Consider the following 14,920-nt stretch of genomic DNA (forward strand, 5'->3'; position numbering starts at 1 on the left):
CTTGAATTGAAACCATGACTTAGGACCAAAAATGCTTAATCCTACCACTAATCCATGGATCCAAAAAAGTCTTATTGTGATTTTTTTTATTTTTGGTCTTCTTGGGAACTTGATTAATGGAGTTCAAAGTTGATCTAGAGTACAACAGCACTGTCTTTCAAAAATTATCTATAAGAAATAGTTATTATAGATAATTACCAGTAGAAAGCTTTCAAGAACTCTTGATTTCCCTTCCATGCTAGATTGAAAGCTGTCTAGTATATATAGGGGGCTCCGCATTCTTTCCCAACCAATAGGAATGTGACACTTGGCAGATGACATGAGGAAGAATAATACTTTATAGTAGATCTTTGCACCCCACTTTGGCTAAATTTCTCTCTCTAAGCACATTTAAATAGAAAATGTCATAAAATTATGGTGAAATTTCATTTACATATTGAAAAATAAAAAAGAAAGACTCCAAGCCCCATTAGATTCATGGATTTATCATCTACAGATGAACAGTTGTACTCATAAGAAACATAAATATAATTCGAGTGGAACATGGATAGCATTTGAAGCAAATCATTCAGGGCACAAGATTGGTTCTATGATCGTCTCACCTGTCATCTTCGACAGCAGCAACAGACCTCATAATCATTTGTTGGAGAGCATCTGATCTATTTCCCCATTTTGATTGTACATGTCCACAATTCTCTTTGCATATGAAGGCATGTGCATATCAGCTCTGCAATCATCAAAATTTCAAATATCAAAAGTGAGGCTTCGATCGCTCTGCCATCAGTCACTACATTTGTTTATGGGCTAAGCATCATAGGTCAGTATGTACTATAACGGAAACAAGTTACCTTTGTTTTCCCCAGAAGCGGTTTACATACAAATAGTTCCGTATCGTATGGTAATCCAATGAATATCTGGCAAACTCCAGGCCTTTCGGACCAATCTAGGAAATCAACCAAACTAACTCTGAGATCTTGCTTTCAGTTGTGTTACATCCAGGTTTTCCATGAAGAAGGATACTTACCAAGTTAAGGACAAATGCTAGCAAATTCCCAATAAATTTAGGAGCGGGTTGAGAAGGACCCTTCCCTGAGAAAGAAAAGTTGGGAAACATGAATCAAATGGTACAATTTGCTAATAAATCTTATGATTACGACACATAAAGAATATGGCACTAATACCCAATTTTGTGTTATCATCTGCTTTAACTGTCTCCATGACATATGGACGTCGATCACCCTGAAATAAGATACTCAAGATTCAATATGGGTTTTAATTCAAATCTTGGCATGCTTTAAACAAAAAATATTTTATACACATTCCAGTATAATATTGGCCAATCATACTTTGCTGATTGTTGGGGTGATCTCCAAAAGATTTTCCACAAGACTAAGCATTTCCCTTCCGCATTCGTTTCTACAATTCGATGAGCCAAATCTTTTTTAGCATCGTTATCAAAAAGGGTAATAAAAGAATGGGTAACAGCTTAACGATTTGTATCAACATGAAAGAACAGAAGGGCATCACCACAAACTGATCAAATTACCATGGAATAAGAATTCAAAATGGATGCTACCAGATTTTACATTGCTCATTAGAGACATTACCTGACAGTAATATATTGTGGATGCTGTGTCATGCTCACTCCAGCATACTTCGGCACACCCATGTATCCCACCACCAAGTCCTGTGGTTTTCCAAAGCACATGCATGAAACACGTATAAGAAAACAAAATATCGGTTTCTTTGATTCAAGAAAGAACCAAGTTTCAAGAGGTTTATAATTAGCCAACTTGCCTTTTCTTTTAGGAAACAAAAATATACAACTTACTTATAAGCATTATATGAAAGAAAATCTTGACAATAAAATGCAATTCAAACCAGTTTTTTCCTAGGGTTGTAAGAAATATCTCCATTGTTCATTCAACAAGAGTTCAACTAATAATATAAATGAACTTAACATTGAGCTCCTTGTAACATTTAGAATAATGTCTGTAGGAAGAAATATAAAAAAAAAAACTCACCGCTAATGCATTTGTATAGTCAAAGCAGCTGTGGGACATGAAAATAAAAATGAGTTAGACTATGCTTAACTAGGAGAATAAACATAATTGACTTTCATAAACAAATTCTTTTGAGTATTAAAACACTTGATTAACCGATTTATATAATATCCAAGTGCTTAGAAAACATTACACAAAGAAACTACAGTTGGATAAGTGTAGCGGTGTTAAAGAGGGGTTCAGTCGGGTAAAAATCTTCCCAAGCTCGGACCGAGGCCTAAAGTAGCAAAAGCCCAAATCAGCTCACCCATCATGGGCCCAATCAATTTTGGCTGTAGGATAACTGATTGGGCCTAAGCTCATTATTATCAATATGTAGAGTACCAATAAAGATTGTAGTTTCTTATAATTAATAAAGATTTCAATTTTTTCCAATTTTTTTAGTTTATGCATTCTTGTTGAAAATGCAAAAGTAATAAATTATAATCAAATTGGCAACAAAATTTTACAAAATAAATTTCTAGGATGGTTGTAATAAAAGCATACTTCTTTTTTTTCAATTTATTTTATTTTCCTGTCTTTAATTTTATTTCTATTTTTATTTAAAAAATAAAACTGTTATGCCATCATATATGTCTAGTCACACACCATGGCATATGCTATTTGACAACATTGCATGGGTATATTTTCTTGATTTTGTAAATTTACTCTTATTGTAAAACCCTATAATTACTCAAAATTCAGTTGAAATTTTTGGTTGGGTATATTTTGTCGGTTTCCAAATTGATAGGAACTGCCTAGTCTTCACTCCTCCATGTTCTCAACCATGCTTTGGGGTGGAGAGAAGTTTATGGTACATAGAAATAGAGGATAGTAGTACTCTTGATCCTGTGATTTACTCTTATTATTACAGAACCCTATGGTTCCACATAAAAAATAAAAGATAGAATTCAGTTTTAATTTTTGAAATAAAGAATATGAAATTACCTATAGCAAGATGGTGCAATAACATCAACTAATTCATTTGCTGGTAAGCAGAAATAAGGAACCTGCATTAATTAAATTTAGAACTACTGATAAAAATAAAATAAACATAGAAATGAATGAAATGATGTGCTTGCAAGATTTAGTATTGCTAACAGGAAAGCTTAGGGACCGAAGTACCTCTTCAATTTGACCGTCCAAATGCTTCAAGTGGACCTATTAAACATATCAATAATTTAAAACACCTATCGAAAAAAAAAATTGCAAGAAATTTTAAAGCAGTCAAACTAGAAAATAAGATGAACTTAAAAAAGGTAGCACCCAAGGTATTGGGCTGGAGATAATATGTAATGTGAAATAAATCTACTGTAATACTGTTTACATATGATCTCTGTTTGAGTTTGCATGGTTTTCAAAATAAGTGTTTTGTGTTGTTCTTGCATAGAAAGGACGAGAAGAGGGATGGATCTTATTTCATATTCCATATAGTACCATGGGGCATGGGAGAGGCATTAATCAGTATCTTTTAGCATAGCTTGTTATTTGATACCTCATGACCAAATTGGTTATTGTGCAGTTAAAATTTGATACATTTAATAGGATCACCCCCTTGGTTGACTTACTATGAGGAAGGACTAGTGTGGGTCAATCTCGTTTGACTAATTTTTACAGTTTACACACTTCAGATTGATAACAATGGAAAGTCAGCAAACCATGTCTAGAGAAGCAACTGAATACAATAAAATTCTTCAATTATCGGCAAAGCAATAGCTTTAAATATTATCATCACCTTGTAATCTTGCATAAATTCATAATGCAGAACTGTTTCTGGATCACTGCTGGCAGCCTTAAGAAACTTGTCTAGGCCCTCTCGAGTACCATTATCCACTAAGAAAATAGAAACATCGGATGTCAGTATCAAACCAAATTATATATTATAGGCCAAATATTTCCAGTAACATATCGGTCTTAAATTAAGTATACACGCATTACCCATCTCTAGATTAAATATTAATGGAGAGATCAATGATAGTGCATAATTTTGTATTTATAATAATTAAGCTCACCGGCCAAATGCAAAATACTGGCAAAATAAATTGACAATAAACTGAAGTAGAAAAGTTTTCACTACCACAATTGGTGCCAAGAACATAAAGCTTTTCCAAGTTCAAGTGTTGCTCTATAGATCTTAATGCTGCAGTTTAAGAAATCACTCTGCATTACAATAGTACAAGTCACAACAAAGAAAAAAAAAATGAACATAGAAAATGCCTGTTTAGAATATATGCCAGACCTTGCACTTGGCAACCCACACCACAGAAAAGAAGCCGTTTTACGCCAGCTGCCTGTTCGCATGTTGAAAAACACGAAATCATATAACAGTTCTGAGGAAATAAAATTCCGTACTCTTGAACCATGATAACCAATAACTATGGAAATAAACTTATGACAAACAAATTGGTCCTTACATTTATAGACTTAACTATGGTTAACACTGTTAATTATTTTAGTTGCCCCCCCTCCCCAATGACAAATATGTTGTCAAATTTAGGTTTTGGGGTCAAGATTTAAAGATGTTTACTATAACTATAGCAATAGTTCGGAATCGATTTTATTTCTCTTAGTGTAAGTACTTAGTAGTTTATATCTGATGCATTTGCTATTGTTATTATAGTCCAAAATAAATTATAAGGAATCAATTTTACAACTCCAGTGGTCTGGCATTCCAGGGGCATGTTTCACATGGCATCAAAGCTTAACCCTCAAGGTAAATCAAAATCAAATTCAGCTTTGGAAATTGGTTTCTTTGTAGTATTCAATAATATAAAAGGAATTCAGCTTTGGAAATTGGGTTTTTTTTTTTTTGCTTTTCCATCATATAAGATGAAATGAATATGTATATTTACAATGAATGATAGCAAGGTCAAACCTGAAAATCCAAACAACTAAATATCATAGAAGCTCAGACCAATGCACGGACCACCCCATGCATACAGACAAAAACTAGCAAAGAGATTTAAAAAAAATAAGGCACCTCCACTAGGGCAAGGGTATTAAGATTAGGGGATAATGTTGGCTTAACACCTTTTGCTGCCAGAACTTCTTCAGGTGTCCTATTGGAAAGAAACAGACAAAAGTAACATGTCTATAAATCCAAATCTTTGAATATAGAGAAACTACTTTCAAATACAGATTTCTTTAAACATACCTGGCCAAGACAGGCCTTGGAGTGAATCTGTCCTCAGGGTCACTACATAGAGTAAACAAAGGAAGAAATTTTCACTGACCGACAAATAAAGATAGAAACTAGCTTTAAGAAAATCAATAACTAGTTACTTTGGTCCATTGTTTACTACAATGATTTGTGCCACTACCTCTGCACACAAATGACAGCTTCAACCATGTTTGCTTTCAGCATCTCGATTGCAATGGTCGTTACTATCCCCGTCCATTGTGCTCCTAAAATTAAATCACAATCATGCAAAACATATCATTATTACCAATAAATCTACACGAGTTTCACCTGCTTCAGAAAGGAAAAAAATTGCTAGATTGAAGTTCAGTATACAATTATCTAGCATTCATATGTTTAAGTTTAAACGCTATAAATAAATAAATAATTGGGATAGGGAGAGGCGTAACTGTAGAAATATGATCAACAATATTAAATTCTGGAAAAACTATTCAAGAAAGGGAATATTGTTTTACAATCAACAATCAGAGCTTCATTAAACCACAAAGAGGTGCTAACAGAATAATTTTCTAGGCTCCCAAGGAGCTTATATTGAAGCAGGGAGATAGATAAGAACCTTAAATTTTCAAAAAGTGGGGATATGGGCCAGAGAACTTTGGTTCTAAGTCATTGGATCTGGATTAAGAGTGCACATACTGAACTCTCTCATCAAATTTCTAAAAGGGGTTTTCAATTAAAAGATTTTAAGATCTGTTAGAAATTAAGACAATACATGTAAACAAAAAAAATATATAAATATTGTCACCTAAATTTCTGTTACTGATAAAGATCCTCTTTTTTAAGGCTTGAGACAATTTTCTTAGTAATTCATCCTACAAAGCTATGTGGAAGTCCCTAATTTCAGCACTCTACTGTTTAATCAATGTTTATTAGCATAATTATGCAAATGGACTTCGTAGTATTATTTTAGTAACAAAATACTGGCTACATAAATTTGATGTACTTTACTATTTTGATGGAACAAATGTATAACAAAATGAGATATTTCATCAGTCCTCTTTCAACACTTAAAGATAATTGAATGTGCATTTAGTGTCAAAACTAGTGTCTTCTAACAAACAAAGTCCATCATGAAAAAGGAAAGCCGAGATGTAGAATGCTCAGAGTTGGGGATTATAGGATATTGAGAATTACCTTCTACAGGGTTAGTTTTGCGAGCGTACAACAACTGTTCATGAACACCTAAATAAGTTTCGTCCAGTGATCCTACTTTTCTCCCTCTGCCATGGACTACTGGTTCCAAGCCCTAATACAAAGAAAGGTGTTAATAAGAATCCACAAGGCAAATTCAAAATTAATCATTGAGAAAATCAAAGTATTTAATTGTCCATTCTTTCTACCATAAAGATTTTATCAAGAGATCAGATAAAATTTTGATCCTCTGTAGAGGTGTAGTCATTGGGGTGTGTACGTTTTTATCTTGAGTCACGATCTAGAACAGTGTTCCACTCCTATAACAACGTTATGTGTCTACGTGGCACATTTTTGTTGCAGTTTAAACACATCAGGCTGCATGCACAACTTGGTTAAGAGCCCTAGGTGTTTAAAACTCCAACAAAAATGTGCTACCTTTATTATAGGAATGGGAGGCCGTATTGGATCTTTAGGCTTTTATCTTTTATAATTTCTTGAGCATTGTCACAAAATTTACGGAATTCTCCAAAATTTTGGAAAAATTCACCCAATAAGGAACCAATTGATGAAAGCGGCGAATTTTATATTTCCAATAATAAGAACCTTCTTTTCCCCTAAAAATCTTTGTCTTCAAACTCTAGGGTAAAAAATTTACCCTTCAATCTCAAGAACAAGATAGGATTTTTAGAATGGTTAAAGTTGATGGGTATTGGGGAAGAAACCCAAACACATCATGTGTATAATCCCCAAAATTTCTCTGAAACCTCCCAGATTTATCCAAATTAAACCGATCTAACCCCAAGCCAAATAATTGCCAAATCAGATCTTGATTACAAAGCTTCTTAGGTACTTCCTCACAAGATTTTCTTGAGGTTTGAGCAATAACCGATGGCTGAAAATAAAGTAAAAGCTACATTAGGTGCCATTTTCACGGAGATTCCAACTGTCTTTAGAAAGATTCACACTTCTCTAAGAAGAACTTCAATAATTTCAAAAAATTTACAAAATCCAAAATCAAGTTGTTGGCAAAAAAAAAAAAAAATTAACTTTTTTACAGAATTAGATTAATGTCAGCCAAAAAATTTATTAAATTCAAAATCAAGTTGTTGGCCAAAAAAAAACAAAAGAAATCACTTTTTTATAGAGTTAGATTAATGTCAGCCTCAATGTTAATAATTCGCTCACTGTGGCGAATTCCGTCGTTCTAAATATGCTCTAATTGATAAATTTTGCAAAGAAATTACTAGTAAGAAAAAAAAAAAAAAAAATAGAAGTTGAGATCTTACTTCAATCCTAGACATTCCATCACCTAAGAAAGCGCAGGCGTTCTTCACATGGGCAATGTAATAAGTATCGCACAAACCACATTGACTGGCCAAGAAATGAAGTAGAGTGAGATAAAATAGAGAAAATTACAAGTAAAAAAATGGGGGGTTTGGATTAGAAGCTTTATTAAAGAGGAAGAAAACCTGCAGTGGTCTTTAGCAGGATAAGTGCCTCCTGGAGGAATGGGTTTTGATCGTTTTCTCCAATCTTCTCTTAGCTTAGCTGTGTTAAGGTTTTATAGAACTATCAGAGAGAGAGAGAGAGAGAGAGAGAGAGAGAGAGATGATTTATGGATGAAAGGTTACCTCGTGATGATGATGCAGATATAGAGGAGAAGGCGAGAGGGAAAGAAGAGAGCTTGGCGAGGGACGAAGCCATGGAAGCACAGAGAGAGAGAGAGAGAGAGAGAGAGAGAGAGACTGTGTGGCTGAAACTTAACAAACAACAAGAAAACAAGTGGATCGGACAGATGGGATGTTTGATTAATTTCTGACGTGGCAATCTGGGGAATTTAAATCACCTCTGGATAAAAATTGGAGTGAATTTCTATCGCCACACTAATTTTTTTATTATCAAACATCAATCCCATGTGTAAAGTATATTTAGGCAGAGTTTTTTTTTTTTTTTTTTTTTCTTTTTTCTTTTTTTAAAGATTGCTTTTCTAATTTAATTAAGAAGAATTTCTATTATATGATAATTCTTTTTTTTTTTTTTTTTATTGAAGCCCATGACTTGGTTTTTTATGTAGTAGAGGCCATGGTTTTTAAACTCAATATCACATCTCGTCTCGTTCAGCTTCGATACCGAGTTAACTCGGACGATACATCTCAGTCTCAGACGAATTTAAAAACCATGGTAGTGGCTCAAGAAGCTTAGGAAGGATGAATTAAGTGATCCAGTAGAGAAGCTCAAATCAGGTGGGTTTAGTAGAGCTTGTAACTTAAAATTTTTTTTTTCGATTTCTCAAAATTTGGGATTTAAAAGATTAGTAAAACCAATTTTAATTTGTGGAGAATTGATGATTATGAGATTCACCTCTCTTCTATTGGCGATCACACAAAAATATTGGATTCAAAATTATTCATTATATGTACTTGGATAAGTTAAGATTCAAAGAGAGGGGTATCGCACGAATTGATATATGTGTGGCCCTTTGTTTGGTGGTCCATAGACCAAAATTGATTCGGGAAATCAAAAGCAAAAAAGTAATAATAAATAAAAATATGAATCCATCACTAATACAAAGATGTACTATTCATGTCAAGGTTTCTTATCTCAAAAATAAAAGAATTCTTATTCAATTCTATAAAGATTAAAAGACCACATGGATGACATGTAAATCTTATTGACTGAGTTAGTAGTGCACTCGTGGTACTAAGATCCTAGAATGGCCTTTGTGAACAAAGTTGGTTGTTTAATTTGCGAGCTTCTGAATATTATAAAGTTGATAAATTTATAATTCTTTACAACAGTAGAAAACTTGGCCTTCAAGATTTTGAGACTGTTTGCAGTGAGAGTTTATAGACCATAGAATGCACAAGGGCATATAAAATTTCATCGATTTGCACCCTATTTAGGCAACCAAGCACCTACAAAAGAATTTGTTAGATTGAAAATCATTATAAAATATATTGGGTTGGTACGTAGTTCAATTGGTTCTTTTGATCTACTTATGTCGATCTTCTTGAACCCCTAATCCTTTTGTGTATGCTTTATGTTCTAATTAATTCTACACTTAGAAAAACAATGAATTAGGAAGAAATGGTCTAGCAAACATAAGCAAAACATTGGTATTCTCATAGTCTACGCAAGAGAAAGAAAATATTCAGACAAATATGCTTAGTAGGACAGTCGAGGTGAGATATTTACATTGAAAATGAAGAAGTATATAATTGGAATTGTATGACTAAATGCACAAGAACTTTAGAAACAGAGGCTTTTTAATCATCTTGCAACATTATCATTTAATTTCAACCGAGAAATTGCACCTTGTGCAAATTGAAGCAGTTCTTGTTTTTTACCTAAAAAAGAACCCTTGGTTAACCAACTGGCATATCTTCATATGCCACAAATTGTAAACCATATTGTATATTTTATTATACATAGATGAGTAATATATTAAGAACTAACCTTTAAAACTTACAAACGATAAATTGTAGAAACTATCAAACATAAATAAGTGATAATTGGGCATCAGATGAATCTATCTCATATAAAAAAAGATATGGCATGTCATGCAAGAGATTGAAGTTAGATGCAAATAGAAGTGAAAACATGTTAACCTGGCATTTTGTGATCTTCACCAAACTCATGGACTAAGCAACAAAAATAAAAAATAAAAATTTGAAGAGTCTGACAAGCCTTACTAAGTTAGTAAGGATTTCACCCTTACTAAGGGTCTTTGGGCACACCTCTTGGAATCCGAAAACATGATCTAATGCTTCAGGATTGTAGAGAACAAAATTCTATAAATTTAGTGTTGTGGTGTTGGACTGCTGATGTGGTAATCCAATTAAGCAAAAGACCCTTAGTAAGACTTAAAATCTTACTATGGAAAGTGTTTTGCAAAAAGTGTGAACTAATAGAAGGACATTTTTCATATTATCTTGTGCGATTAATTTTTATTAGTAAAAAACCTTAGACATGCATGGATTAGTTTCTTGACTAGAGCCCATCGTCACTAATTCATAAGTCATAATAGAACATGACTTTGATCACTCCTTTTTCAAAGGATCATAACACCCATTAAGAATTTTCTTGATGTCCCTTCTCCCTCTTGTGTGCCAACTACTTGTTGTGCGACCAATCGAAATCCAATTAGACTTGGGCTATTGAAACATTGTATCATGTATTTCTCACAATAGTCTATTTTAATTTTTGTTCTTTTTAATTTATTTTCTTTATAACTAATTTCTTTTTTTTTTTTTGACAAGTTTGTAGAACTTGCCATATTTTTCTTGGGAAAATAGTTGTTTTAATGAAATTCATCTAGTTTATGAAAAAAAAAAAAAAACGAAAGGAAAGAAGCAATAGTAGATTGTTAGATGCTAATTGTAGGAGGTTGAAGCTACAGGGGCAAAGAGGTTGTGAGGAGCGAGAATAAAATGACTCATTGGTGTTGTGCTTTCTTCCAGGTCATTTTTCTGCGAGTGCCGCAGCACACTGTCATAGAATCTACAACCGAGTGGGATGCTTTAAGCTCTGCCCATTAGTCATGTTTTCCTCCTCAAAAATTCCCCTATTCATTTTTCTTGATTCTTGATAACCCCTTTGTTGGGCATTACGTTTCTTTAAATTGTAATTGTTGATAGGTTAACTAATTTGATTTTAATCATTTACGTTTTTTTAACTTGAGCTTTGTTCATACTTTCTAATTTGTTTGTATTAAAAATCATTTGAGTTTTATGCAATACTTGTGTCAATTGCTGCTTCAGGATATTCTTGATCATGTTCTATTCAATATCCCAAAACTCTCTCTCTCTCTCTCTCTCTCTCTCCACACACACACACAAGATTGTGTCTGGTTTGAAGCATTACTTCGTGTTCAATCAATAAATCTCTTCTAAGATTCAACCTTATATAAAATTACGTGTCGTGACACTCTTTATGTATTCTGTAATTAACATAGGTAAAAGGTATAAGAATGCTGTGGAATATTACATTCTCAACCTGTATAATCTTCAAGAGAGAAAAAATCTCTTTTATTTTAACTTTAAAAGTTTTGTACCTTCAAAACTTAGGATAATATCATTGAATTACTACCCAAGTCTAACCAAGAAAAAAATACAAAAATGATGTACAATAGAAGAAAAAAAAAACAAAGAGAAATGACACAGAGGTGACAAAAATGATGTGGTGTCGCACACATAACTATAGATGCTTTTTACTCATATCTCGAGGAAAGCAACTATGGTCGCAACACCACATCATTTTGTCACCTTTGTGTCACCCCAGCACGACTCAAAAAAAAAAAAAATCACAATTACAGTGAGGCAGCCCTTGGTGCCAATCACGCAGCAAAAATGTCAAGCAAAAGGACTACCACATCAACCAAGTTGGAGGATTCTATAAAATATTCCACATAATAAAATTACCAAAGTCCAACTTGTTCCGAGACCACAAACTTGGGGAGACCACGCCATGCAGATCATATCTAGGTCTGACTCCAGGTATAAGAACCATTAAAAGAAAAAATTCCAAGAAAACAAATGTAAATTACAGTGTAAACATTTCAACTTATAACATTGTCTTGTCTACATCCCAATTTGATAGAATAATAACAACAGCTATGGAGACCAAAGGGCTTTTTTCACCTTTATTGTCAAAAAAATGACAATTGCCTCTCTTCCATATATAAGGAGGGGAAAAAAGAAACTCATTTTTCTTCTATAGAAAAGAATGAACTAAATTTAATACCTCACAAATTACAGATGGTACCCTCCATGGCACCATCAGAAAAGATCAAAATAAAATGTAAAACATCTGTAGTTAAACTCTCCAGGCTCTTAATCATAGAAGCTTGCTGGTTCGGCGCTTCGACGGTCCTCCTGGGAAGAGCTTCATTATCCAACCTAGGACCCGCTCTACCACCTGGTTTGAGAAACCAAATAAATAGATGTTAAGGAAACGAGCGAGCAATCAAATAAACCCCAAGGGGTTAGCCTAGTGGCAAGCCGAGCCTTGATAAGCTCCTCGGGAAGGGTAGGTTGAGTGCTCGAAACCCCATGAAGCAATGAATTTCTTGGGGCCACCCTTCAGGGACTGGTTCACCCTTGACTCAACCAGTTGCACGTAGGACTTTCCGAGGGGGTGGTGCATGTTACTGTGGGATTAGTCTCACCAGAAGGGTGGGGATACCCACGATAAGCACACACCAAAAAAAAAAAAAAAATGAGCAATCAAATATGAACTCCACAAGTCTCATGCTATGGAAACACTTCAGAATTAGTGAGGACGTAATGGAATTCTAAAGTAATAGTCATCTCAATGATATATTACCTCGTCACCTTCGTCTGCATATGCATTACTATCATGCACCGGGCGGGAATCTGTGGGTTTTGCTGGGATATTCTCGTTGGCCATACTTTGTGCAGTCAAAAGCTCTAATCTCTGGGTCTGTACCTCCAGTTTTCTGGACACCTCTTTGTTCAATTCCTTTAACAATCAAGAATTAAACAAATGAGAATGTAACTGAGGAAAATCACAATAATTATATTCAGAGCAAGCATTTATAAATCAGAAAATATTATTCCTAATTTTAACATAGGCCCTCTATTTACTGTACTAAAACTTTTAAAATATAATTACGAACAAAAGTTGGAAATAAAAACCCTAGTGCTGATTTCAGGTCTAAACAAACAATGTTGATGTACCCCGAACAGGGTACATCATTTGATGGTCCAACAGGGAGTAATCTAAAAATGAAGTTCAGTTTTTTGGTGTTATATGCATGTGTGTGTGTGTGTGTGACCCAAGCCATTAGAAACTAGAGTGTTCTTGAAGTCAGTTTTATGTGCATCAAGTTCTCAACAGTGCAGAACTCCAGTGATTCAACATGTATGGAAGATATTGGTGAACATGAACAAGTGGTGTACACATCATTGTGCAAGTGTATGAAACTCGGCGAATTCATAACCATTTATCACTATGAAAATTGTCGGAAATGGCTCACATGTTGGACTGAAGAATCCTACAGAACCTGCCACCATATATATCAAGTTCCATTAGCTAAAAAGTTACCTTCAATTTTGAACAATTAGATGATTCAGAAGCCAAAGCTCGCATCAACTCTTCTTTCTCCAATGCTAACTGCAACCATGCAATCACTTTAGTTAGGCATTTAGACACGCTCTGCTGAGTAAACTTGCTCCTATAGAAAAACATGTTTGATCCTAAAGGACAAAGAAAGACCTATAGAAATAACAGAAAAGATACTACCTCGGAAATCAATGAATTAATGTTGCCAATCATTCTCAATTGATCAGGTGGGATAGCTGCAGATGCAACTGGAAGATGGAATTGTCTATTTTCAGACAAAAATGGGAAAGTGGAGCTACTACTGGAGGGAAAAGATGCAACATCTTGCATTTCATGATTGGAAGTGTTTGGCATTGTGTCTACATCACTGTTCTCCCCTTGAACTAAATTAGAAACTTCATCACCTGAAGGAGAAACCATGTACAATAAGAAATGGCATTTAAGGCAACTACTGAAAAAAAACTGATCAACAAGTCATAGTAACTACCGCAGTTGATACTGCAAATTTAACTACAAATATAGACGGATAAATACAGTTGGGTGATTTGGGCGTCCTCTATATTTGGTAAATGAGGTGCCCTTAGTTTGTCTTTTCAAGACAACAAGGGGGGAGGGTGATAGAACACCAGAAAGTTAGAAAGGCAGCCATTTATCAGAAGTAGGGAGCACTACAATCAAGAATAAAAAATCTCAGTTTGACAGGGACAGTAGAATGGGGGCCTCCACAGCTCCATTAACCTGTATCCAGCCTTAATGGGTTATACATACTATATGCAAAGGACCAATTTCTTCAAATGTTCTTTAATAAGCATACTGAATAGAGAAGGGTCCTTTTTAAGGCTTGATAGTGTGATTCAAGAGATGTGATGTAGGACAACTGAGGTTTTATCAACTCTAAGTCTATTCTACATTACAAAGAGTGGGAGAAAAGCTCTTCTTTTTTTTTTATAAGCAAAAAATTTATTAAAGCTCAAGATGACCAAACCCAAGAGAAAGCAAAGAAGTACAACTCAAGAAAGAAAACCAGCAAGCCAATTAAATAGCCACCAAACTACACATCTTGTCCCATCTAACATTGGATAGTCTGGATCTATGACCTATAATTTGTATTCTGAGTTCAGTTTGAGACCTTTGCTGGATCATCTTCACTTTGATCGTATCTCCCCAGATCAACGGATGTGGTTGGAAAGACAAATAAAGGAGGAGGTCTTTACAACAATTACTTCAATTGAGGGAGACAAGGCTCTGGGTCTGGATGGTCTGAACCTAAATAGCATGAATGCACTTTACTGGATAGTGATAACCAATTGGCCTTCTGAAATCTTTATTTTTTTTATCGATAAAGATAATTTTATTGAAAGGAGAACAAATTCGGGGGGGTCGAGAAGACCCACCCACAACAAAGAGAAAAAAACAAAACAAAAAACTAACAAACTAAGCACGACCAACAAATTACTCCCGC

General features: G+C 34.3%; 2 protein-coding genes across 2 annotated transcripts; both read right to left on the minus strand.

Annotated features, from left to right (window-relative positions):
- Positions 1-483: 483 nt before the first annotated feature.
- On the minus strand, positions 484-8,166 carry LOC147401919 (7-hydroxymethyl chlorophyll a reductase, chloroplastic-like). The gene is made up of 19 exons (XM_086443410.1): positions 8,007-8,166; positions 7,845-7,923; positions 7,662-7,746; positions 6,376-6,487; positions 5,363-5,447; positions 5,197-5,238; positions 5,023-5,101; positions 4,282-4,333; positions 4,120-4,182; positions 3,778-3,875; positions 3,168-3,203; positions 2,991-3,052; positions 2,025-2,052; positions 1,608-1,687; positions 1,347-1,416; positions 1,182-1,239; positions 1,025-1,089; positions 849-943; positions 484-727 (listed from the first exon to the last, which is right to left on the minus strand). The coding sequence occupies exons 1-19, from the start codon at positions 8,077-8,079 to the stop codon at positions 637-639; spliced, it is 1,353 nt and encodes a 450-aa protein (XP_086299536.1). The 5' UTR covers positions 8,080-8,166; the 3' UTR covers positions 484-636.
- Positions 8,167-11,873: 3,707 nt separating this feature from the next.
- Positions 11,874-14,125, minus strand: LOC147401920 (protein BLISTER-like). Its single transcript, XM_086443411.1, has 4 exons — positions 13,639-14,125; positions 13,441-13,509; positions 12,700-12,855; positions 11,874-12,291 (listed from the first exon to the last, which is right to left on the minus strand). Exons 1-4 carry the CDS (start codon positions 13,876-13,878, stop codon positions 12,211-12,213), a joined length of 546 nt encoding a protein of 181 aa, XP_086299537.1. The 5' UTR covers positions 13,879-14,125; the 3' UTR covers positions 11,874-12,210.
- Positions 14,126-14,920: the final 795 nt, after the last annotated feature.

This window comes from Akebia trifoliata, chromosome 5 (assembly GCF_017979445.1).
Source record: "Akebia trifoliata isolate Shusen 1 chromosome 5, ASM1797944v1, whole genome shotgun sequence".
NCBI classification, from domain to species: domain Eukaryota; kingdom Viridiplantae; phylum Streptophyta; class Magnoliopsida; order Ranunculales; family Lardizabalaceae; genus Akebia; species Akebia trifoliata.